At 51.0% G+C, this 19,471-nt stretch overlaps 2 protein-coding genes across 3 annotated transcripts in view; one reads left to right on the forward strand and one right to left on the reverse strand.

Moving 5' to 3' along the window:
- Nucleotides 1-799: 799 nt before the first annotated feature.
- cyc1 (cytochrome c-1) lies at nucleotides 800-19,398 on the reverse strand. The gene is made up of 7 exons (XM_086005952.1): nucleotides 19,268-19,398; nucleotides 8,884-9,071; nucleotides 7,874-8,000; nucleotides 6,784-6,941; nucleotides 5,716-5,876; nucleotides 3,217-3,317; nucleotides 800-1,787 (listed from the first exon to the last, which is right to left on the reverse strand). The coding sequence occupies exons 1-7, from the start codon at nucleotides 19,343-19,345 to the stop codon at nucleotides 1,683-1,685; spliced, it is 918 nt and encodes a 305-aa protein (XP_085862078.1). The 5' UTR covers nucleotides 19,346-19,398; the 3' UTR covers nucleotides 800-1,682.
- The window catches only part of LOC147108957 (CMP-N-acetylneuraminate-beta-galactosamide-alpha-2,3-sialyltransferase 2-like), a 70,358-nt gene continuing 70,271 nt past the window's right edge, over nucleotides 19,385-19,471 (forward strand). For both annotated transcript variants that reach the window (XM_086005946.1, XM_086005951.1), the window contains exon 1: nucleotides 19,385-19,467. The gene's annotated coding sequence lies outside the window, so the exon portion shown is untranslated. The remainder of the gene's footprint in view (nucleotides 19,468-19,471) is intronic.

Consider the following 19,471-nt stretch of genomic DNA (forward strand, 5'->3'; position numbering starts at 1 on the left):
GCGGGGAAGGGGAGCGCGGGGCGGGGAAGGGGAGCGCGCCCGCGGGGCGGGGAAGGGGAGCGCGCCCGCGGGGCGGGGAAGGGGAGCGCGCCCGCGGGGCGGGGAAGGGGAGCGCGCCCGCGGGGCGGGGAAGGGGAGCGCGCCCGCGGGGCGGGGAAGGGGATGGGGAGGAAGGCCTTCTTGAACTGTTGCAGACGGTGTGGTGAAGGTACTCCCACAGTGGTGTTAGGTCAGGAGTTGCAGGATTTTGACCCAGCGACAATGAAGGAACAATGATATTTCCAAGTCGGGATGGTTTGTGAGTTGGAGGTGATGGTGTTCCCATGCGCCTGCTGCCTTTGTCCGTCGTGGTGGTGGAGGTCGCAGGTTTGGGCGGTTTGAGCCTCACACCAGGACCTGAGCACTTAACTTCAGCTGACACTCCAGTGCAGCGCAGAGGGAGTGCTGCACTGTCAGAGGTGCCCATCTTCCGATGAGATGTTGGAGATATTTTGAACATTACCAGCTGCACAACTTATTTCAACTTTATTCCGCCCTACCCCCACCCCTGTCGAATGTGGTCAGGGTCAGAGGTTACAAAAAATATTTTTACTGAAACTCCAACTGTCCAAATGTATAAATAAATTATGGCAGCCGATATACCTGCTGTGGTTTTAGTTATAAAACTAGAACCTTTGGACAGATGGAGCCTCTTCCCCACACAGCCCCAGCCAATTGGCTGCTTAATCATCACGTTTGTGATTTGGGAGGTGAGTCTGCAGTGGAGGTGGGTGCAGGGCGGAGACCAACACACAACAGGTCCGCAGCATAGTATTTATTAAACATTTCAGGTCATTAAGTATTTAAACAATGTTGTGCACAGTAATGATTTAACGAAGGGAATCCTTCAACTCACAGTAGGACCAAACACACACCACCACAAACACAATGTACTCCAGAAGTTAATTAAAATGAGCCCGACCCGCCTTATATCAGAGACAATGTGGGGATTACGACCACTCACTGACGATTCAGAAGTGAGTTTTCTCGGAGACCATCTCTCCAGTAAGACCAGCACTTAGACCCTGCGGACTTGAGCGAGGTTCTCAGCGCTGCTCCACCAAGCTCAAAGCCTCCAAGAAGCAGCAGTGAGACCCGGGACTCTCCCTCCCCCATCTCCAGGGCCACGGACTCGTCCTGTCCACGTTCATTAAACAGGATTCCAGAATTCCTACCGCCGTTTGGAGATTGAATTCTGTGAAGACCAAAAGCCACTGGCTGTTGCCAGCTTGTATTCAGTTCTAACAGTGAAAGGCAACATTCACCAGTCACTGGAGGGCAGGACTGCTCCGAGTTTATTTCTAAAACCCCCTTTTAAAAAATGTTGAAGACAGGCCACGGTCATGAGACACTTTGCCAATGGAGCACATTTAGCTTTGCAAGTTATGGTCTGCAGGATCATCCATTTAATCACAGCCAGTAATCCACTCATTGATCTCGGAGCAGTTTGATAATCAAACTTCTTTTCATAGTGCCATGCTTTACTAACGCCCCCTTGCTGAATGCCCATTTATTTTAAAGTGTTCATTAGTTAGTCCCCCTCCCCCCACCCCCCCCAGAAACTATCCCAGCGAGTCCAGAATGGCCGAGAATGTAGGAGGGTCTGGCGCAACTGGAGTTGGGAGTATCCCCGACGTCTGGAGTTATTTTGGCGGTCTGTAGACAATCTTCCTACTCTTTAAAACAGACCATCGATGCCTCTTCATGTAGTAAAGCAGCGGCCAAAGCAGAGCAGAGAACATCAGCATCTGTAAGAGAAGAGAAGCTCAGAATCATAGCTCCAATTAGTCCCACTCCCCTGCTCTATACTTCAAAAGTACTTCACTGGCTGTAAAGCACTTTGGGACGTCCTTCGGTCATGAAAGGCACGATAGGAATGCCAGTCTTTTTTCCTTTTCATAGCCCTGTAAATTGTGCAGTACAAGTCGGTCACTTAACAGCTACTATCATTATCACCGCTCTCCCCCCACCCCCGTCACCACCTCCTCCTGAAGCACTGGTACAGTTCCCCAGTCACTGGCAGCACCCAGTACTGTACCCAAGGGACCCGGCCTTGTCCCTCCTGTAAACAGAGACAGCAGTAAATCTGAGCCCAATCCTGCCCCTCAGTCAACAGGTTCCAACGGAGAACTGCGGCGAGCAATGAGGAGCCCTGGCCCACTCTCGCCATCCCCTCCTTAAACTGCAGACAATGATGCCATCACCGCCGCCGCAGGTAAAGGTAGCTAACTGAGCAGAGGCCATGGGATTGAACCTGGGCCATGCTTTGTGGCTCAGCAGGCTGTACATTTCCCCATTGAGCCATAGTGGGAGCACAGAGCTCAATTTCTCTTTAAAAGTCAATGTTGTGTGCTTTGTTGGAGTTTTAAAGGAACATTCCACAGTAAGGCACGCGGTGAGTGGGCTGCGCACACCAGCCGACACTCTGCCACTTCTGGGAGCTGGGGTTCCTGCAACAGATTTTGCCAAAATTCTTCCTTTGAATCCTTGGGGAGAGGCTTCAACGGTGCCGTCTGTAAAAATCTGTACCAGTAACGCTCCTCACTGACCGAGCAGGAGGATTACCTTAACACAGCAGAATATCCCCCTGGATATTTCTCTCTCAAACCCCGCTCAGCAACCCGGCCAAGGCTGGCGGAGTCCTCAAGACAGAGCTCAGTTTCCCCGTCTCCACTCAATGGGCCCTCAACAGGTCGCGAGGCTGTCGGATTGTCGTAAAAACCCAACTGGTTCACTGACGTCCTTCAGGGAAGGAGTCCTGCCGTCCTTCCCCGGTCTGGGCCTACGTGTGACTCCAGTCCCACACCGGGGAAGGAGTCCTGCCGTCCTTCCCCGGTCTGGGCCTACGTGTGACTCCAGTCCCACACCGGGGAAGGAGTCCTGCCGTCCTTCCCCGGTCTGGGCCTACGTGTGACTCCAGTCCCACACCGGGGAAGGAGTCCTGCCGTCCTTCCCCGGTCTGGGCCTACGTGTGACTCCAGTCCCACACCGGGGAAGGAGTCCTGCCGTCCTTCCCCGGTCTGGGCCTACGTGTGACTCCAGTCCCACACCAACATGGTCGTCTCTTAGCTGCCCTCTGAAGTGGCCTAGCAAGCCCCTCGTGTCAACAGGGATGGATGATAATTGCCAGCAATGCCCACATTCTGAGAATGAACAAAGTGGGGGTATGGAGCTGACCTTCAGGCCCATGCGTTTACGCTGGTCGTGTTCTGGCTCAGCAGACCAGCGCAAGAATGTGCAGACATCCTTAGCGAGCTGACTCATCGAAGCTGGGGTACCTGGAAATTAGGAGAGAGGAAACACAGTAAGCACCCAGCACTTAACCAGCAAGCTACAAGTATCTCAATGTCTCTCTCACACACGCCAGTGGTACAGTGTGGGTCGCAGACAGCCAGTCATAGAGCAAGCGTTTAATGTGAGTTATCACAGAATCACATCCACCCCTCACACCGTTTTCATGCAGTGTCTGGACTGGCCTTTAGCCTGGTGCCAGTCAACCGGCAATGGCACCTTCGGGTGTTTGCACAAGTCTGGTAACAAAGACCGCCGAACCCCTCAAACACTGGGCAGTGAGAGATATCGCAAAGACGTGGGGCTGCATTGGGCGCAGTGTTTGTCATTTCCTCTCAGACCTGGCTTGAAATTCACACAAGCACAAAGTTTTCCCGCCTCACGGTCCCGTCCCCTGAAGGAATCAGAGGCACCCTCCCCACCCCTCACCAGTATTGTTGGTCATTTGTACCCTCTATTGGTACTGAGGCCAACTGCAGGGCTCAGGCCAATTAAACTGTGCACTGTTTTGATCTCATTTAAGGAAGGATATACTTGTCTTGGAGGCGGTGCAACGAAGGTTCACTAGATTGATTCCTGGGATGAGAGGGCTGTCCTATGAGGAGAGATTGTGTAGAATGGGCCGATACTCTGGAGTTTAGAAGAATGAGGTGATCTCATTGAAACATGTAAGATTCTGAAGGGGATTGACAGGGTAGATGCCGAGAGGTTGTTTCCCCGGGCTGGAGTGTCTAGAACTAGGGGGCATAGTCTCAGGATAAGGGGTCAACCTTCTAAGACTGAGATGAGGAGGAATTTCTTCACTCAGAGGGTTGTGAATCTTTGGAATTCTCTGCCTCAGAGGGCTGTGGATGCTCAGTCTTTGAGTGTATCCAAGGCTGAGACACTCCGGAGGAATTAAGGGATATGAGGATAGGGCAGGAAAGTGGAGCTGAGGTCGAAGATCAGCTATGATCTATGGAGCAGGCTCAAGGGGCCGCATGGCTGACTCCTGCTCCTAATCCTTATGTTCTTAATGCAGCACAGGCCAGGGGTCAAACCTGGGATCTCCCTGTGGCTCAGTTCCACGCCGGACAGTGCACTTCCGAGCTATCAGGGAGCGGGACTCGCATGCTCGGACTGAGGCTCTGTCTCAGCTCTTTTATAGGAACAAGAGGCGGACATTCAGCCCCATGAGCCTGTTCCGCCATTCAATGAGATCATGGCCGATCTGAATCCTAACTCCAGCCACCTGCCCTGGCTCCATATCCCTTTATACCCGTCTAGAAAAAACCTGTCGATCTCAAATTTAAAATTAATTGAGCTAGCATCTTCTGCTTCTTGTGGGCGAGAGTTCCACACTTCTACCATCCTTTGCCTGAAGAAGTGTTTCCTAACTTTGCTTACAGGAACAGGGATGTCTTGCTGCAGTTGTGCAGGGCCTTGGTGAGACCACACCTTGAGTATTGTGTGCAGTTTTGGTCACCTTATCTGAGGAAGGATGTTCTTGCCATGGAGGGAGTGCAGCGAAGATTCACCAGGCCGATACCTGGGATGGCAGGAATGGCGTATGAGGAGAGATTGTGTCGATTGGGCTTATACTCGCTGGAGTTTAGAAGAATGAGAGGGGATCTCACTGAAACTTATAAAATTCTAACAGGACTGGACAGACTAGATGCAGGAAGGATGTTCCCGATGGTTGGGGAGTCCAGAACCAGGGGTCACAGTCTAAGGATAAGGGGTAAGCCATTTAGGACTGAAATGAGGAGGAATTTCTTCACCCAGAGAGTGGTGAACCTGTGGAATTCTCTACCACAGAAGGCAGTTGAGGCCAATTCATTAAATATAAAGAAGGAGTTATATATATTTCTTAAGGCTAAAGGGATCAAGGGATATGGAGAGAAGGCAGGGACAGGGTACTGAATTTGGATGATCAGCCACGATCTCATTGAATGGCGGAGCAGGCTCGAGGGGCCGAATGGCCTACTCCTGCTCCTATCTTCTGTGTTTCTATGTCCCCTTGTCCGAAACTCCCCCCACCAGCGGGAAAAGTTTCTCTATCCACCCTATCAATTCCTTTCAAAATCCTAAAAACCTCAATCAAATCACCCCATAACCTTCTATATTCCAGGAAACACAAGCCTAGTTTGTGTAATCTCTCCTCAATCTAACCCTTGGAGCCCTGATAACATTCTGGTGAATCTGCGCTGCACACCTTCCCAGGCCAATAAATCCTTTCTAAGGAGCGGTGCCAGAACTGCACACAGGGCTCCAGATGTGGTCTATCCAGGGCCTTGTATGCTTATAATGAAACGCCCGCAGCGCTCTGAGCCACAGGCCAGAATGTGGGAGTGGGAGGCCCCGGTGACAGTCAGTTCCGTCAGGAATACTTGATCCAAGTCTTACCGTCGTCATACTCAAGGGCTTCATCGTAGATAGGCGGGGCCATTCCAATAGCCTGACCAGGGAAGTAGGGGTTGAAGTACAGGCCTTCTCGGAGGCTGATGCCAGCGGGAGGTTCACAGTAACCGGTAAGCAGGGTAAAGATGTAATCCTCACCACCGTGTCTACACAACCAGAGACCAAGACTGAGTCCATACGATTTACAAGCGAGTTCAAGGCTTTAAATTTCATCAAGGATTTTCCACAGAACAAAGTCTTGCAGCAGGTGCTACCTCATTGCAAAGCTTGCTCAATATGTCTGCTCCTTCTCTTGGTGAATCAAACTACAGCATAGTTTATTAAACTGACAGAGGGACCCAGGTTGGGGGGGCATCACTATATTTTAGAACCATGAATTTTAAAGCACAGGAAGGGGCCATTTGGCCCATCGTGCATGTTGAGTAAACTCTGCTAGCACAACCCAAACTAACCCCACTGCCCCGCTCTCCCCATAGCCCTGCATCAATCCCCAAACTAATCCCGCTGCCCCACTCTCTCCCCATAGCTCTGTATCAACCCCAAACTAACCCCACTGCCCCGCTCTCCCCATAACCCTGTATCAATCCCAAACTAACCCCACTGCCCCGCTCTCCCCATAGCCCTGTATCAACCCCCCAAACTAATCCCACTGCCCCGCTCTCCCCATAGCCCTGTATCAACCCCCCAAACTAATCCCACTGCCCCGCTCTCCCCATAGCCCTGTATCAACCCAAAACTAACCCCACTGTCCCGCTCTCTCCCCATAACCCTGTATCAATCCCAAACTAACCCCACTGCCCCGCTCTCCCCATAGCCCTGTATCAACCCCAAACTAACCCCACTGCCCCACTCTCCCCATAGCCCTGTATCAATCCCAAACTAACCCCACTGCCCCGCTCTCCCATAGCCCTGCATCAACCCAAAACTAACCCTACTGCCCCGCTCTCCCCATAGCCCTGCATCAACCCAAAACTAATCCCACTGCCCACAGAAGCAAAAATATTTTTCGAGAGAAACAGTAAATTGGAGAATCAGTGAGCGTGAGGAAGCTACCTGGCATTTGCAATGCAGCTGAGATCAGGTGGAAGAGATCCATTATTTGCTGCTCTTGCAGCCTCAGAATTGGGGTATGGGTGAGGGAAATAATCAGAGAGTTTGCCAGGACGAGTGAACATTTCTCCATTTTCATCTGGTCCATCCAGCACTTCAACCTAGGAGTGGTGCAGAGAGAGAGAGAGAGGGTAAGATACCACAGAAGGCAGTTGAGGCCAATTCATTAAATATATTCAAGAAGGAGTTGGATATATTTCTTGAGGCTAAAGGGATCAAGGGATATGGGGAGAAGGCAGGGACAGGGTACTGAATTTGGATGATCAGCCATGATCTCATTAAATGGTGGAGCAGGCTCGAGGGGCCGAATGGCCTACTCCTGCTCCTATCTTCTATGTTTCTATACGGCGGACATGTGTAATTCCTTCTTTTCTTGCAGTAACCGCTGATCACTGCCAAAGATACCCTGAAGTTAGCACTCAGCGTTGCAGCCCTGTGCTTGCATTTACCCAGTTAATGCTGTTACAGCAGCTTGGTTCAGTTGGCAGCACTCTCAGCTCAGAGGGGTTCCGAATTAATTCCATAGAAATGACAACACGGAAACAGGCCACTCAGCCCAACCAGTCCCTGTTGGTCCTCCGCTCGAGTGGTATCCTAATCCCGCGTCCCTGCCCTGTCCCCATATCGCTTTATCCCCTTTTCCTGCAACCACCTATCTAAACCCAGTCGCAGACTTGAGCACATAATCTAGGCCAACACTCCACTGCCTGCTCAGTTGGATGTTACAAACCCGAACAAATTGGCTGCTCATTCATCGTGCTGCTGTTTGGGGGACATTCAGCCTAACGTCGGTGCTGGGGAAACTTCTAAAGACATTAATCTAGGACAAAATTAATTGGCACTTGGAAAAATATGGGCTAATAAATGAAAGCCAGTTAAAAGGCAAATCGAGTTTGACTAACTCGATCCAGTTCTTTGCTGAACTGTGCACAAGCTGGGAGTGCTTGAAATACTGAGTTGTGTTATCCCTCAGCGCCGACCCTCCCTGTGCAGATGAGAGGAAAGATAAAATAAATGAAGTCCGTGCTCTCACCTCGTCGGCTAGAGCCTTGGCCTCTTCCTCTGTGTGACTCACGCCGACCAGGTTTCGAAAGGCCAGGTATTCCATGCTGTGACAGGCTGCACACACCTGCTTGTACACCTGATAACCACGGCGGACACTGGAAATAAAGCAAGGCAGAAGCTTCAAGTCAACGCGCCTTAACCCCACCCTCTGAAAAACAGCACCCCAGCAGGCTGCCTTCCAGGAGGAGCGCCTCAGCCGTTTGTAGTACAAGCATATCAGTCCCTTAAAGCCTGAAAATACTCACTAGGGAAAACCGAATGGGTTTCAATGTTTTAAACCTACAAGTATTGTACTCTAACTATGTCAAGCCCACAAACATGCAACAATCTGCATCACTGCAAAAAGATTTAATGTCCACATTTTAGACAAGAATGGACTGTTATAATACAAAACGTTGCATAAATATCTGGAAAGTGTTAAGTAGCATTCAATGAATGTGAATTTATGACAACAGAAGTCCCCTTACACACATTTAATCTGGAGTCTGGACTGCTGTTTTCACATGGTTTTGTGCGAGCACCCTTCACGAGAGGCTGGGCTTCGGCTCCACAATGATGCCCCCTCACATGACCTTTCCTGTCTGAACTTAGGCAGCGAGTGGCGGCAAGCTATTCCACTGTAGGGGCGCAACAAAACCCAGCCCGATCCTGTTCTCAACATCCACTAACGGCACTTTCCAGGAGGGATCACTGAATAGGGAGCAGGAATGGGAACCCAGGCTGATTATGCACCAGCCCCTCCCCACCCCCAATCTCAATGGCATGAAGGTCAGCCTTCGTGCTCCAAGGCTGGCCCACTGAGATTAACTAACAGCATAGGCCAGAGATGGAAGCTGGCCTCTCCTCCTAGTCTGTATGGTTCAATCCCACACTGACCAGTGCTCTAACCAACCAAGAGTAGCTCGAGGCCATTTTATTCATCAACACCACACTCCATACTTGCCCAACTGCACAGCCCTTGGATTATAATCTGCTCACCTGGCATGGTCGAGCGCAGACAAGAAGCCACCGTGACTCCAGGGGTAGCTGGGAGAGTGGAGCTCCAGGTCCGCGTATACAGAGCGATGCAGCGTCAATGCGAGTGCACTGCCCCCGGCAGCAAGCACACCTAGTGTGGACAATGCTACCTTCTTCCCACGAGATAGGTTAGCAAAGGACATCCTGGCCTACAAGACATGAGATGTTACGATGAAACGGTCAGAATCACGTGCTAGAAATCAGACTGCAGGTTAGACAATCAGAATCCCTTTCCTTTTTAAATAAATACCGGATGAACATTACTGGGAAGATGCACAAAGGCTTCTAACTTTCCCTCCTTGATTTACTCCCTCTTCTACCTCGATGACACTGGCTCACTGTTCCAGTACCTTCCCCAAGGGCCAATCTTCATCCAGAGCATTCAACCCAAGGAACACTCTTCATCTTTGACTCTAGCTGCATTGGGCTATCATAGTTATACCCGATGCTTTATATAGGAACAGGAGGCGGCCATTCAGCCCCTCAAACCTGTTCCTCAACTCCATCTATCCAGCGTTGTTCGACACTCTTACCTAACAAAAGTCTATCGATCTCAGTCTTGAAAGCTGAAACCGACCCCCAGCATCCACAGCCTTTTTGGGGGGGGGGGGGGGGGGGGGGGGGGGTGAGTTCCAGATTACCACTACTGTGTGGAAAAAAGTGGTTCCTGACATCACCCCTGAACAGCCTGGCTCTAATTTTAAGGTTACGTCCCTTGTTCTGGATTCCTCCCAGAGGAAATAATTTCTCTCTATTGACCCGATCGAATCTAATTAAATCACCACAGTCTTCTAAACTTGCGGGAATACCAGCCTAGTCTGTGCAAGCAGTTCTCACAATTTAACTTAAGCCCCGGTATCATTCTGGGGAATCTGGGCTGCTCCCCTCCGAGACCGATATATCCGTCCTGAGGAGCGGGGCCCAGAACTGAACCCAGTGGCTCCAGGTGGGGTCTGACCGAGGCTCTGTCTGAAGCATCGCTTCCTCCCGAGATAAAGCCCGACATTCCATTAGCCTCTGTGACTGATTTTTGCACCTGTGCTTTTACTGATGTGTGTCCAAATCTCTCTGGTTCCCAGTCTCTCGCCATTAAGAAAATATTCCGATTTGTCTTTCACCTATTTCTATCTCACAAAACACACACATTTGTAACATTACCCCAGACTGAGAAAAGAAAACGAATCCAAGTGCATGAAAAGGTAATATTACGTCAGCTACACGCACCGACTGCCTGTTCAGACTTCAACAAAACATTGGACACTGGCTCTGACCGTGAGCCAGGGCAAGACCAGGAGGAGCAGTCACTGCTCACAGATCCTCGCACAGACACCAGCATCACCCTCAGCGCGACCCGAGACAGGCCCCACTCAACGCCCAACGGATCAGTCGGCCCACAAAACGCCACCACCTGCATCAGAGCACTTGAGAGCGCCTGGGGAACAGGATCTGAGCGAACCAGGAGGGATCGGGGAGGGCGAGAGGAGAACTGAAGGCATTCAAGCTTTAAGGATGATGCGCTTTTGGGAGGACGCTCCAAATGGCTGCCAAAATCTGCCTGGGCTGGTGGAGCGCCGCGGAGGGAGCTGGCTTGGGTGCATTTATCAAATCCTACCCGTACTCGATTTATCTAGCATTGTCTGCTTGTGTATGTCTTTAATTGTAAATAAATTGGATTGCTTGTTTTGGCCTGCACAAGCCTGGTTTAGTGTACGATACTGTCCATTTTTTGAGATGCAGTGGAAAGCCTACGTAAATTTCAGTGAGCCATACACCACAATCAGGATTACTAGACCAAGGCTGTGAACGCAGCCAGTGAGAAAGCAGAAAGTCACAAGGGATGAGCTCAGGCCAGCTGAAGAAGAAAACAGTGCTGGAAAAAGCCAAAACTAACATTTGTTAAAATAAAATGTCCAGTCGTCAGGGTGTGTGCACCTGTGCTGCTGAGGTTGGAAGAGGCACGTCGGTGTCCCACGACAACAGTGGACCGTCGGTGTCCCACGACAACAGTGGACCGTCGGTGTCCCACGACAACAGTGGACCGTCGGTGTCCCACGACAACAGTGGACCGTCGGTGTCCCACGACAACAGTGGACCGTCGGTGTCCCACGACAACAGTGGACCGTCGGTGTCCCACGACAACAGTGGACCGTCGGTGTCCCACGACAACAGTGGACCGTCGGTGTCCCACGACAACAGTGGACCGTCGGTGTCCCACGACAACAGTGGACCGTCGGTGTCCCACGACAACAGTGGACCGTCGGTGTCCCACGACAACAGTGGACCGTCGGTGTCCCACGACAACAGTGGACCGTCGGTGTCCCACGACAACAGTGGACCGTCGGTGTCCCACGACAACAGTGGACCGTCGGTGTCCCACGACAACAGTGGACCGTCGGTGTCCCACGACAACAGTGGACCGTCGGTGTCCCACGACAACAGTGGACCGTCGGTGTCCCACGACAACAGTGGACCGTCGGTGTCCCACGACAACAGTGGACCGTCGGTGTCCCACGACAACAGTGGACCGTCGGTGTCCCACGACAACAGTGGACCGTCGGTGTCCCACGACAACAGTGGACCGTCGGTGTCCCACGACAACAGTGGACCGTCGGTGTCCCACGACAACAGTGGACCGTCGGTGTCCCACGACAACAGTGGACCGTCGGTGTCCCACGACAACAGTGGACCGTCGGTGTCCCACGACAACAGTGGACCGTCGGTGTCCCACGACAACAGTGGACCGTCGGTGTCCCACGACAACAGTGGACCGTCGGTGTCCCACGACAACAGTGGACCGTCGGTGTCCCACGACAACAGTGGACCGTCGGTGTCCCACGACAACAGTGGACCGTCGGTGTCCCACGACAACAGTGGACCGTCGGTGTCCCACGACAACAGTGGACCGTCGGTGTCCCACGACAACAGTGGACCGTCGGTGTCCCACGACAACAGTGGACCGTCGGTGTCCCACGACAACAGTGGACCGTCGGTGTCCCACGACAACAGTGGACCGTCGGTGTCCCACGACAACAGTGGACCGTCGGTGTCCCACGACAACAGTGGACCGTCGGTGTCCCACGACAACAGTGGACCGTCGGTGTCCCACGACAACAGTGGACCGTCGGTGTCCCACGACAACAGTGGACCGTCGGTGTCCCACGACAACAGTGGCCGTCGGTGTCCCACGACAACAGTGGCCGTCGGTGTCCCACGACAACAGTGGACCGTCGGTGTCCCACGACAACAGTGGCCGTCGGTGTCCCACGACAACAGTGGCCGGTGTCTCGAGAATGAAAAGGCTGCAGAGCTGGAACACGGGGGAGGGAGGGCGGGAGATGGAAGATGAAGCTCGACATAGGTTATAAAAATGCGTCAGATAGGGTGAGAGTAAAGGGCTTGCCAATCAATTGGGGACCCTTAGGATATCCCAAGACCTTGCGAATAAAAATCTGGTTTTCAGAAGGGAGCACTCCAGCACTGCTGGCTCACACTGATGGTCTTTGATCTCCACAAGCCCGGGGTCTTTGATCAGGCGCCCTTCTCCACAAGCCCGGGGATGCCTTCGGGGAAAGTGAAGACTCGTTTTCTGCACCAAGTCCTGGAGATTTGTCTATCTTAAGTCCTATTATTTTCTCCAATACCATCCCCCACATATTACATCCACTAAGTTCCTCCCTCGATTTATTTTCAGCTTCCCGCTGGTATTTTGTCCACTCCTCCACTGTGAAGAATACAAAGTACTCATTTAACATGTCTGCCATTTCCTTATTGCCTGTCATAGTCTCGCCTGCATCTCTCTTTAATGGGTCCACGTTTCCTGTTGCCCCTCTCAATATATTAATAAAAACTTTTACTGTTGGCTTTGATATCCCTTGTAAGTTTTCATTAAAAAAAAAAAAAACTTTTAAAAGGAATAAACAGTGTTGTGTTTTTGGGTGATGCCATTGAGGGGCAGCATGTGGATGAGAGATTGGGGGGGGGGGGGTGGGTGGGGGTGGAGGAGAACCAAGAATAGATCCTTTGGAGGGCCCCAGAGGTAACATTGCAAGAACAGGAAGAGAAGCCATTGCAGGAGATTCTCTGGCTACGACTGGATAGATAGGAATGGAACCAGGCGAGGGTGGTCCCACCCAGCTGGACAAAGGAGGATAGTGGAAACAGCAACAGAACTCGAAGGCAAGAAAGCAGCTCTACAGACACCTGAAGGCCGAGGTCCAAGAAAAAACTCGCGACCTAAAGAAGATGGTGGGTGAAGAAAGCGCAGGAGATCCAGCAGCTAGCCGACAATCACGACGTGCGTGGATTCTTTAACACAGTCAAGACCGCCTACGGCCCAAGCACCCAAAGTCCTACCCCACTGCGGGCCAAGAACGGGGAGGTACTCATCAAGGAGAGAGAGGCAGTCCATGCCCGCTGGAAGGAACACTTCAAAGATCTCCTTAACCGAGACTCTGTCTTCGACGCGAGTGTCCTCAACTCCATTCCGCAGCATGCTACCTGCCACCAGCTCAGCACAACCCCAGCCCGGCATAAGGTTGAAAAGGCCATCCGGCAACTGAAGAACAACAAGGCCTCAGGAGCAGATGGAATCCCCGCCGAGGCACTAAAGCATGGCGAAGAAGCACTACTGGCGCGAATTCATGAACTCATTTCTCTTATCTGGGAGGAGAGCATGCCAGGGGATCTCAGATGCCATAATTGTGACCTTCAAGAAAGGTGACAAGTCCGATTGTGGTAATTAGAGGAGTTTCCCTGCTGTCTGCCACAGGGAAAGTCATCGGAAGAATCCTCCTCAATCGCCTTCTCCCAGTGGCCGAAGAGCTCCTCCCAGAGTCACAATGCACAAGATTTTCACCGCACGGCAATTACAAGAGAAATGCAGGGAACAGCACCAACCGCTGTACATGGCCTTCTTTGAGCTCACAAAGGTCTTCGACACTGTCAACCATGAGGGATTATGGAGTGGTGTCCTCAAATTCGGCTGCCCTCAAAAGTTTGTCACCATCCTCTGCCTGCTTCACAACGACATGCAAGCTGTGACCCTGACCAACGGTTCCACCACAGACCCAATTCACGTACTGACTGGGGTCAAGCAAGGCTGTGTCATCGCACCAATGCTCTTCTCGATCTTCCTTGCTGCAATGCTCCATCTCCCCCTCAGTAAGCTCCCCACTGGAGTGGAGCTAATTTACAGAACAAACGGGAAACTGTTCAACCTCCGTCGCCTCCAGTCCAGATCCAAGGTCGTCCCATCCTCTGTCGTTGAATTACAGTATGCAGACGACGTTTGCGTCTGCGCACACTCGGCAGTCGAACTCCAAACTATCGTCAACACCTTCACCGAAGCGTACGAGAGTATGGGCCTTACTCTAAACATCCGTAAGACAAATGTCCTCTACCAACCTGCCCCCGCCACACAGTGCTGCCCCCCGATTATCAAAATCCACGACAAGGCCTTGGACAACGTGGACCACTTTCCATACCTCGGGAGCCTGTCAACAAGGGCAGACGTCGATGACGAAGTCCAACACCGCCTTCAGTGTGCCAGTGCAGGCTTCGGTCGCCTGAGGAAGAGAGTGTTTGAAGACCAGGACCTCAAACCCGACACTAAGCTCATGGTCTACAGAGTAGCAGTGATACCAGCCCTGCTGTATGCCTCCGAGACATGGACCATGTACAGCAGGCACCTCAAAGCACTGGAGAGGTACCACCAACGCTGCCTCCACAAGATCCTGCAAATCCATTGGCAGGATAGGGCCACTAACGTCAGTGTTCTCGCTCAGGTCAACATCCCCAGCATTGAAGCTTTGACCACGCTCAATCAGCTCCGATGGACGGGTCACATCGTCCACATGCCCGATATGAGACACCCAAAACAAGCGCTCTACTCGGAGCTCCGGCACGGCAAGAGAGCCCCAGGTGGGCAGAGGAAACGCTTCAAGGACACCCTCAGAGCATCCTTGAAAAAGTTTAACATCTCCACCGACACCTGGGAATCCCTGGCCCAAGACCGCACAAAGTAGAGAAGCATCCGGGAAGGTGCCGAACACCGAGTCTCTTCGCCGGGAGCAAATGGATGCCAAGCGCAGGCAGCACACGTCAACCCAAGTACCCCACCCACCCGCCCCTTCAACCACCGTCTACCCCACCTGTGACAGAGACTGTAGGTCCTGCATTAGACTCATCAGTCACCTGCGAACTCATTCTTAATGTGGAAACAAGTCATCCTCGGTTCCGAGGGACTGCCTAAGAAGAAGAGGAGTATGGTCAACCGTGTTAAAGGCTGCAGACTGGTCAAGAAGGATGAGAAAAGATGGTTCAACACCGTCACATAGGATATCATTTGTGACCTTGATAACAGTCGTTTCAGCTGTGTGACTTGCCACATCAGTACAACTTGACATTAGTAGTAGGGAAAATGCTAGAATCTATTATTAAGGATGTTGTAACAGGGCACTTAGAAAATAATAGGATTGGGCAGAGTCAATACGGATTTATGAAAGGGAAATTATGTTTGACAAATCTGTTAGAGATTTTTGAGGTTGTAACTAGCAGAATTGACAAGGGGGAACCAGTGGATGTGGTGTATTTGGATTTTCAGAAGGCATTTGATAAGGTGCCACACAAGAGGTTATTAATCAAAATTAGGGCTCATGGGATTGAGGCTTGGTTAACGGGCATAAAAGAGAGATGGGATAAACAGGTCATTTTCGGGTTGGCAGGCTGTAACTAGTGGGGTACCGCAAGGATCAGTGCTTGGGCCTCAGCTATTCACAATCTATATCAATGATTTGGATGAGGGGACCAAATGTAATATATCCAAGTCTGCTGATGATACAAAGCTGGGTGGAAATGTAAGTTGTGAGGAGGATACAGGGAGGCTTCAAGGGGATATAGACAGGCTAAGTGAGTGGGCAAGAACATGGCCAATGGAACATAATGTGGAGAAATGTGAAGTTATCCACTTTGGTAGGAAAAAATAGAAAAGCAGAGTATTTTTTAAATGGTGAGAGTTTGGGAAATGTTGGTGTTCAGAGGGACCTGGGTGTCCTTGTACACGAATCACTGAAAGTTAACATGCAGGTACAGCAAGCAATTAGGAAAGCAAATGGTATGTTGGCCTTTATTACAAGAGGATTTGAGTATAAGAGTAAAGACGTCTTACTGCAATTATATAGGGCCCTGGTGAGACCACACCTGGAGTATTGTGTACAGTTTTGGTCTCCTTACCTAAGGAAGGATATACTTGCCATAGAGGGAGTGCAACGAAGGTTCACCAGACTGGTTCCTGGGTTGGGGGGATTGTCCTATGAGGAGAGATTGAGTAGACTAGGCCTATATTCTCTGGAATTTAGAAGAATGAGAGGTGATCTCATTGAAACGTACAAAATTCTTACAGGGCTTGACAGGGTAGATGCAAGGGGAGGATGTTTCCCCTGGCTGGGGAGTCTAGAACCAGGGGTCACAGTCTCAGAATAAGGGGTCAGTCATTTAGGGCTGAGATGAGGAGAAATGTCTTCACTCAGAGGGTGGTGAATCTTTGGAATTCTCTACCCCAGAGGGCTGTAGAGGCTCAGACATTGAGTATATTCAAGACAGAGATCGATAGATTTTTGGATATTAAGGGAATCGAGGGATATGGGGATAGTGCAGGAAAGTGGAGATGAGGTAGAAGATCAGCCATGACCTTATTGAATGGCCGAGCAGGCTCGAGGGGCCGAATGGCCGACTCCTGCTCCTATTTCTTATGTTATGTTCACTTGCCTTTGCATAATATAAAATAATAAACCTGCTAAGCAACCCCACATCTGTGTGCCGTCTTACTTGACTTAAACAGAATAACCGCTAATAACCAACCCCCAGTCTCCTACTGAACCCAGCTAAAGCTAGCACTCGCTTTCCATTAATACACTGAGCTGACTGTCTTCTATCTCGGGTTTATCTCCGTCTGTTCAGAACCAGAAAAAATGGAAACTTTCCGACACGAATTGTTTATCGATTGTCAAGACCGGCTAACAAATTAATTATTTGTAATCCACGGGGAAACAAGTGTTAGTTCATTAGCATTTTTAACAACCTTTTGTCTTAGTGCATTTTGTTTTAAAAACCCAACATTTAAAATCCTTTGTGAAAAATGGTCACAAAATCCTCAACCGTGACACAAATATCTGACAATCTTCATTGGAAAATTCAACAGCCATTTTGTGCCACCGAACAATTAATTGGGAATTGGATAAAAGAGGAAAAATTTGCAGGGCTGTGGGGAAAGAGCCGAGGAGTGGGACTAATTAGATAGCTCTTCCAAAGAGCCTATTAGAGACCATAAAGGTAATCTGTGTGAGGAGGCAGAAGACGTGGGTAGGGTTCTTAATGAATACTTTGTGCCTGTTTTCACAAAAAAGAGGGGCGATGCAGACATTGCAATCAGGGAGGAGTGTGAAATATTAGATGAAATAAACAGAGAGGGGAAGTATTAAGGGGCTTAGCAGCTTTGAAAGTGGATAAATCCCCAGGCCCGGATGAAATGTATCCCAGGCTGTTAAGAGAAGCAAAAGAGGAAATAGCAGAGGCTCTGACCATCATTTTCCAATCCTCTCTGGCTACAGGTGAGGACTGGAGGACTGCTAACATTGTACCTTTGTTTAAAAAGGGAGAAAGGGATAGACTGAGTAATTACAGGCCAGTCAGCCTAACCTTGGTGGTGGGAAAATTATTGGAAAAAATTGAGGGACAGGATAAATCTTCATTTAGAAAGACACGGATTAGTCAAGGACAGTCAGCACAGATTTGTTAAGGGAAGGTCGCATCTGACTAACTTAATTGAATTTTTTGAGGTCACAAGAAGGGTCGATGAGGGTAGTGTGTTTGATGTAGTCTATATGGACTTTAGCAAGGCCCCGCATGGCAGACTGGTCACGAAAGTAAAAGCCAATGGGATCCAAGGCAAAGTGGCAAGTTAGATCCAAAACTGGCTCAGACGCAGGAAACAAAGGGTAATGGTCGAAGGGTGTTTTTGTGACTGGAAGGCTGTTTCCAGTGGGGTTCCACAGGGCTCAGTACTAGGTCCCTTGCTTTTTGTGGTATATATCAATGATTTAGACTTGAATGTAGAGGATATGATAAAGAAGTTTGTAGATGATACTAAAATCGGCTGTGTGGTTGATAATGAATCAGAAAGCTGTAGACTGCAGGAAGATATCAATAACTGGTCTGGTGGGCAGAACAGTGGCAAATGGAATTCAATCCGGAGAAGTGTGAGGTAATGTATTTGGGGAGGGCTAACAAGGCAAGGAAAGGAATACACTATAAATGGTAGGACACTGAGAAGTGCAGAGGAACCTTGGAGTACAGATCCACAGATCCCTGAAGGTAGCAGGACAGGTAGATAAGGTGGTTAAGGCAGCATACGGAATACTTGCCTTTATTAGCTGAGACATAGAAAATAAGAGCAGGGAGGTTACGCTTGAACTGTATAAAACACTAGCTAGGCCGCAGCTAGAATACTGTGTACAGTTCTGGTCACTGTTCAGGGGTGGGGGGGGGGGGGAAGCGAGAGAGAGGCGCCAGTGACTATAAGCCCAGTCGACCCAATCTCTCTTCATACGTCATTCCTGCCATCCCAGGTATCAGTCTGGTGAATCTTTGCTGAACTCCTTCCATGGCAAGAACATCCTTCCTCAGATAAGGCGACCAAAACTGCACACAATACTCAAGGTGTGGTCTCACAAGGCCCTGTACAACTGCAGCAAGACATCCTTGTTCCTGTACTCAAACCCTCTCACTACAAAGGCCAACATACCATTTGCCTTCTTAACCGCCTGCTGCACCTTGCATGCTTACCTTCAGCGACTGGTGCACAAGGACACCCAGGTCTCGTTGCACTTCCCCTTCTCCCAATCTATTGCCGTTCAGATAATAATCTGCCTTCTTGTTTTTGCCACCAAAGTGGATAACCTCACATTTATCCACATTATACTGCATCTGCCACATCACCCCGGGGGGGGGGGGGGGGGGGAGAAAGAGGGAGGCCCCGGGGGCATCGACTGAGCGAAGGGCAGCGAAGGGCAGGAGGAGCTTCAGTGCCGCGGGCTCCGAGGCCGGGCTATCCTGCAGTGATGGGGAGAGGCCGGGTCAGGGGCCGGGGCAGAGAGGGAGCAGCCGCCCAGGGTCAGGCCTCAGCCCCCGGGCCTCGGTCTGCCGGCACCGCTCCCCCTGGCTGGCTGGCGAGCGGGGTGACCTTGAGGCAAGCGGCGCTCTGAAAGAGGCCCCGCTACGGGACCCCTGGCCCAGCCCGGTTACCACCGCCGCGGCCCCGGAGCGCAGACTGGTCCGCCGCCCGCCTCACCTTGCAGCTGTGGAAGGTTTTCTGCCGGGTGTGGAGGAGAGCGCGCCCGCTCCCAGCTGTCGCTCTCAGCGCCGCCATCTTGGTGTCCCACCCTCACTCCCGGCTGTCGCTCTCAGCGCCGCCATCTTGGATGTCCCACCCTCACTCCCAGCCTGCCCCGCGTTGCATCCCTTCCACACAATAAAAGGGCGTGGACCTAGGTGA

This window comes from Somniosus microcephalus, chromosome 13 (genome assembly GCF_052327205.1).
Source record: "Somniosus microcephalus isolate GS21.2 chromosome 13, FLI_Smic_1.0, whole genome shotgun sequence".
NCBI classification, from domain to species: domain Eukaryota; kingdom Metazoa; phylum Chordata; class Chondrichthyes; order Squaliformes; family Somniosidae; genus Somniosus; species Somniosus microcephalus.

Coding starts and splice junctions, on each gene's coding strand:
- cyc1 (XM_086005952.1), bottom strand. CDS start 19,345: ATGGCGGCGCTGAGAGCGACAGCTGGGAGCGGGCGCGCTCTCCTCCAC. Junction 9,072..19,267: donor AAACCTTCCACAGCTGCAAG/GTGAGGCGGGCG, acceptor CATGTCTTGTAG/GCCAGGATGTCCTTTGCTAA. Junction 5,877..6,783: donor AGCTGCATTGCAAATGCCAG/GTAGCTTCCTCA, acceptor CTGGTTGTGTAG/ACACGGTGGTGAGGATTACA.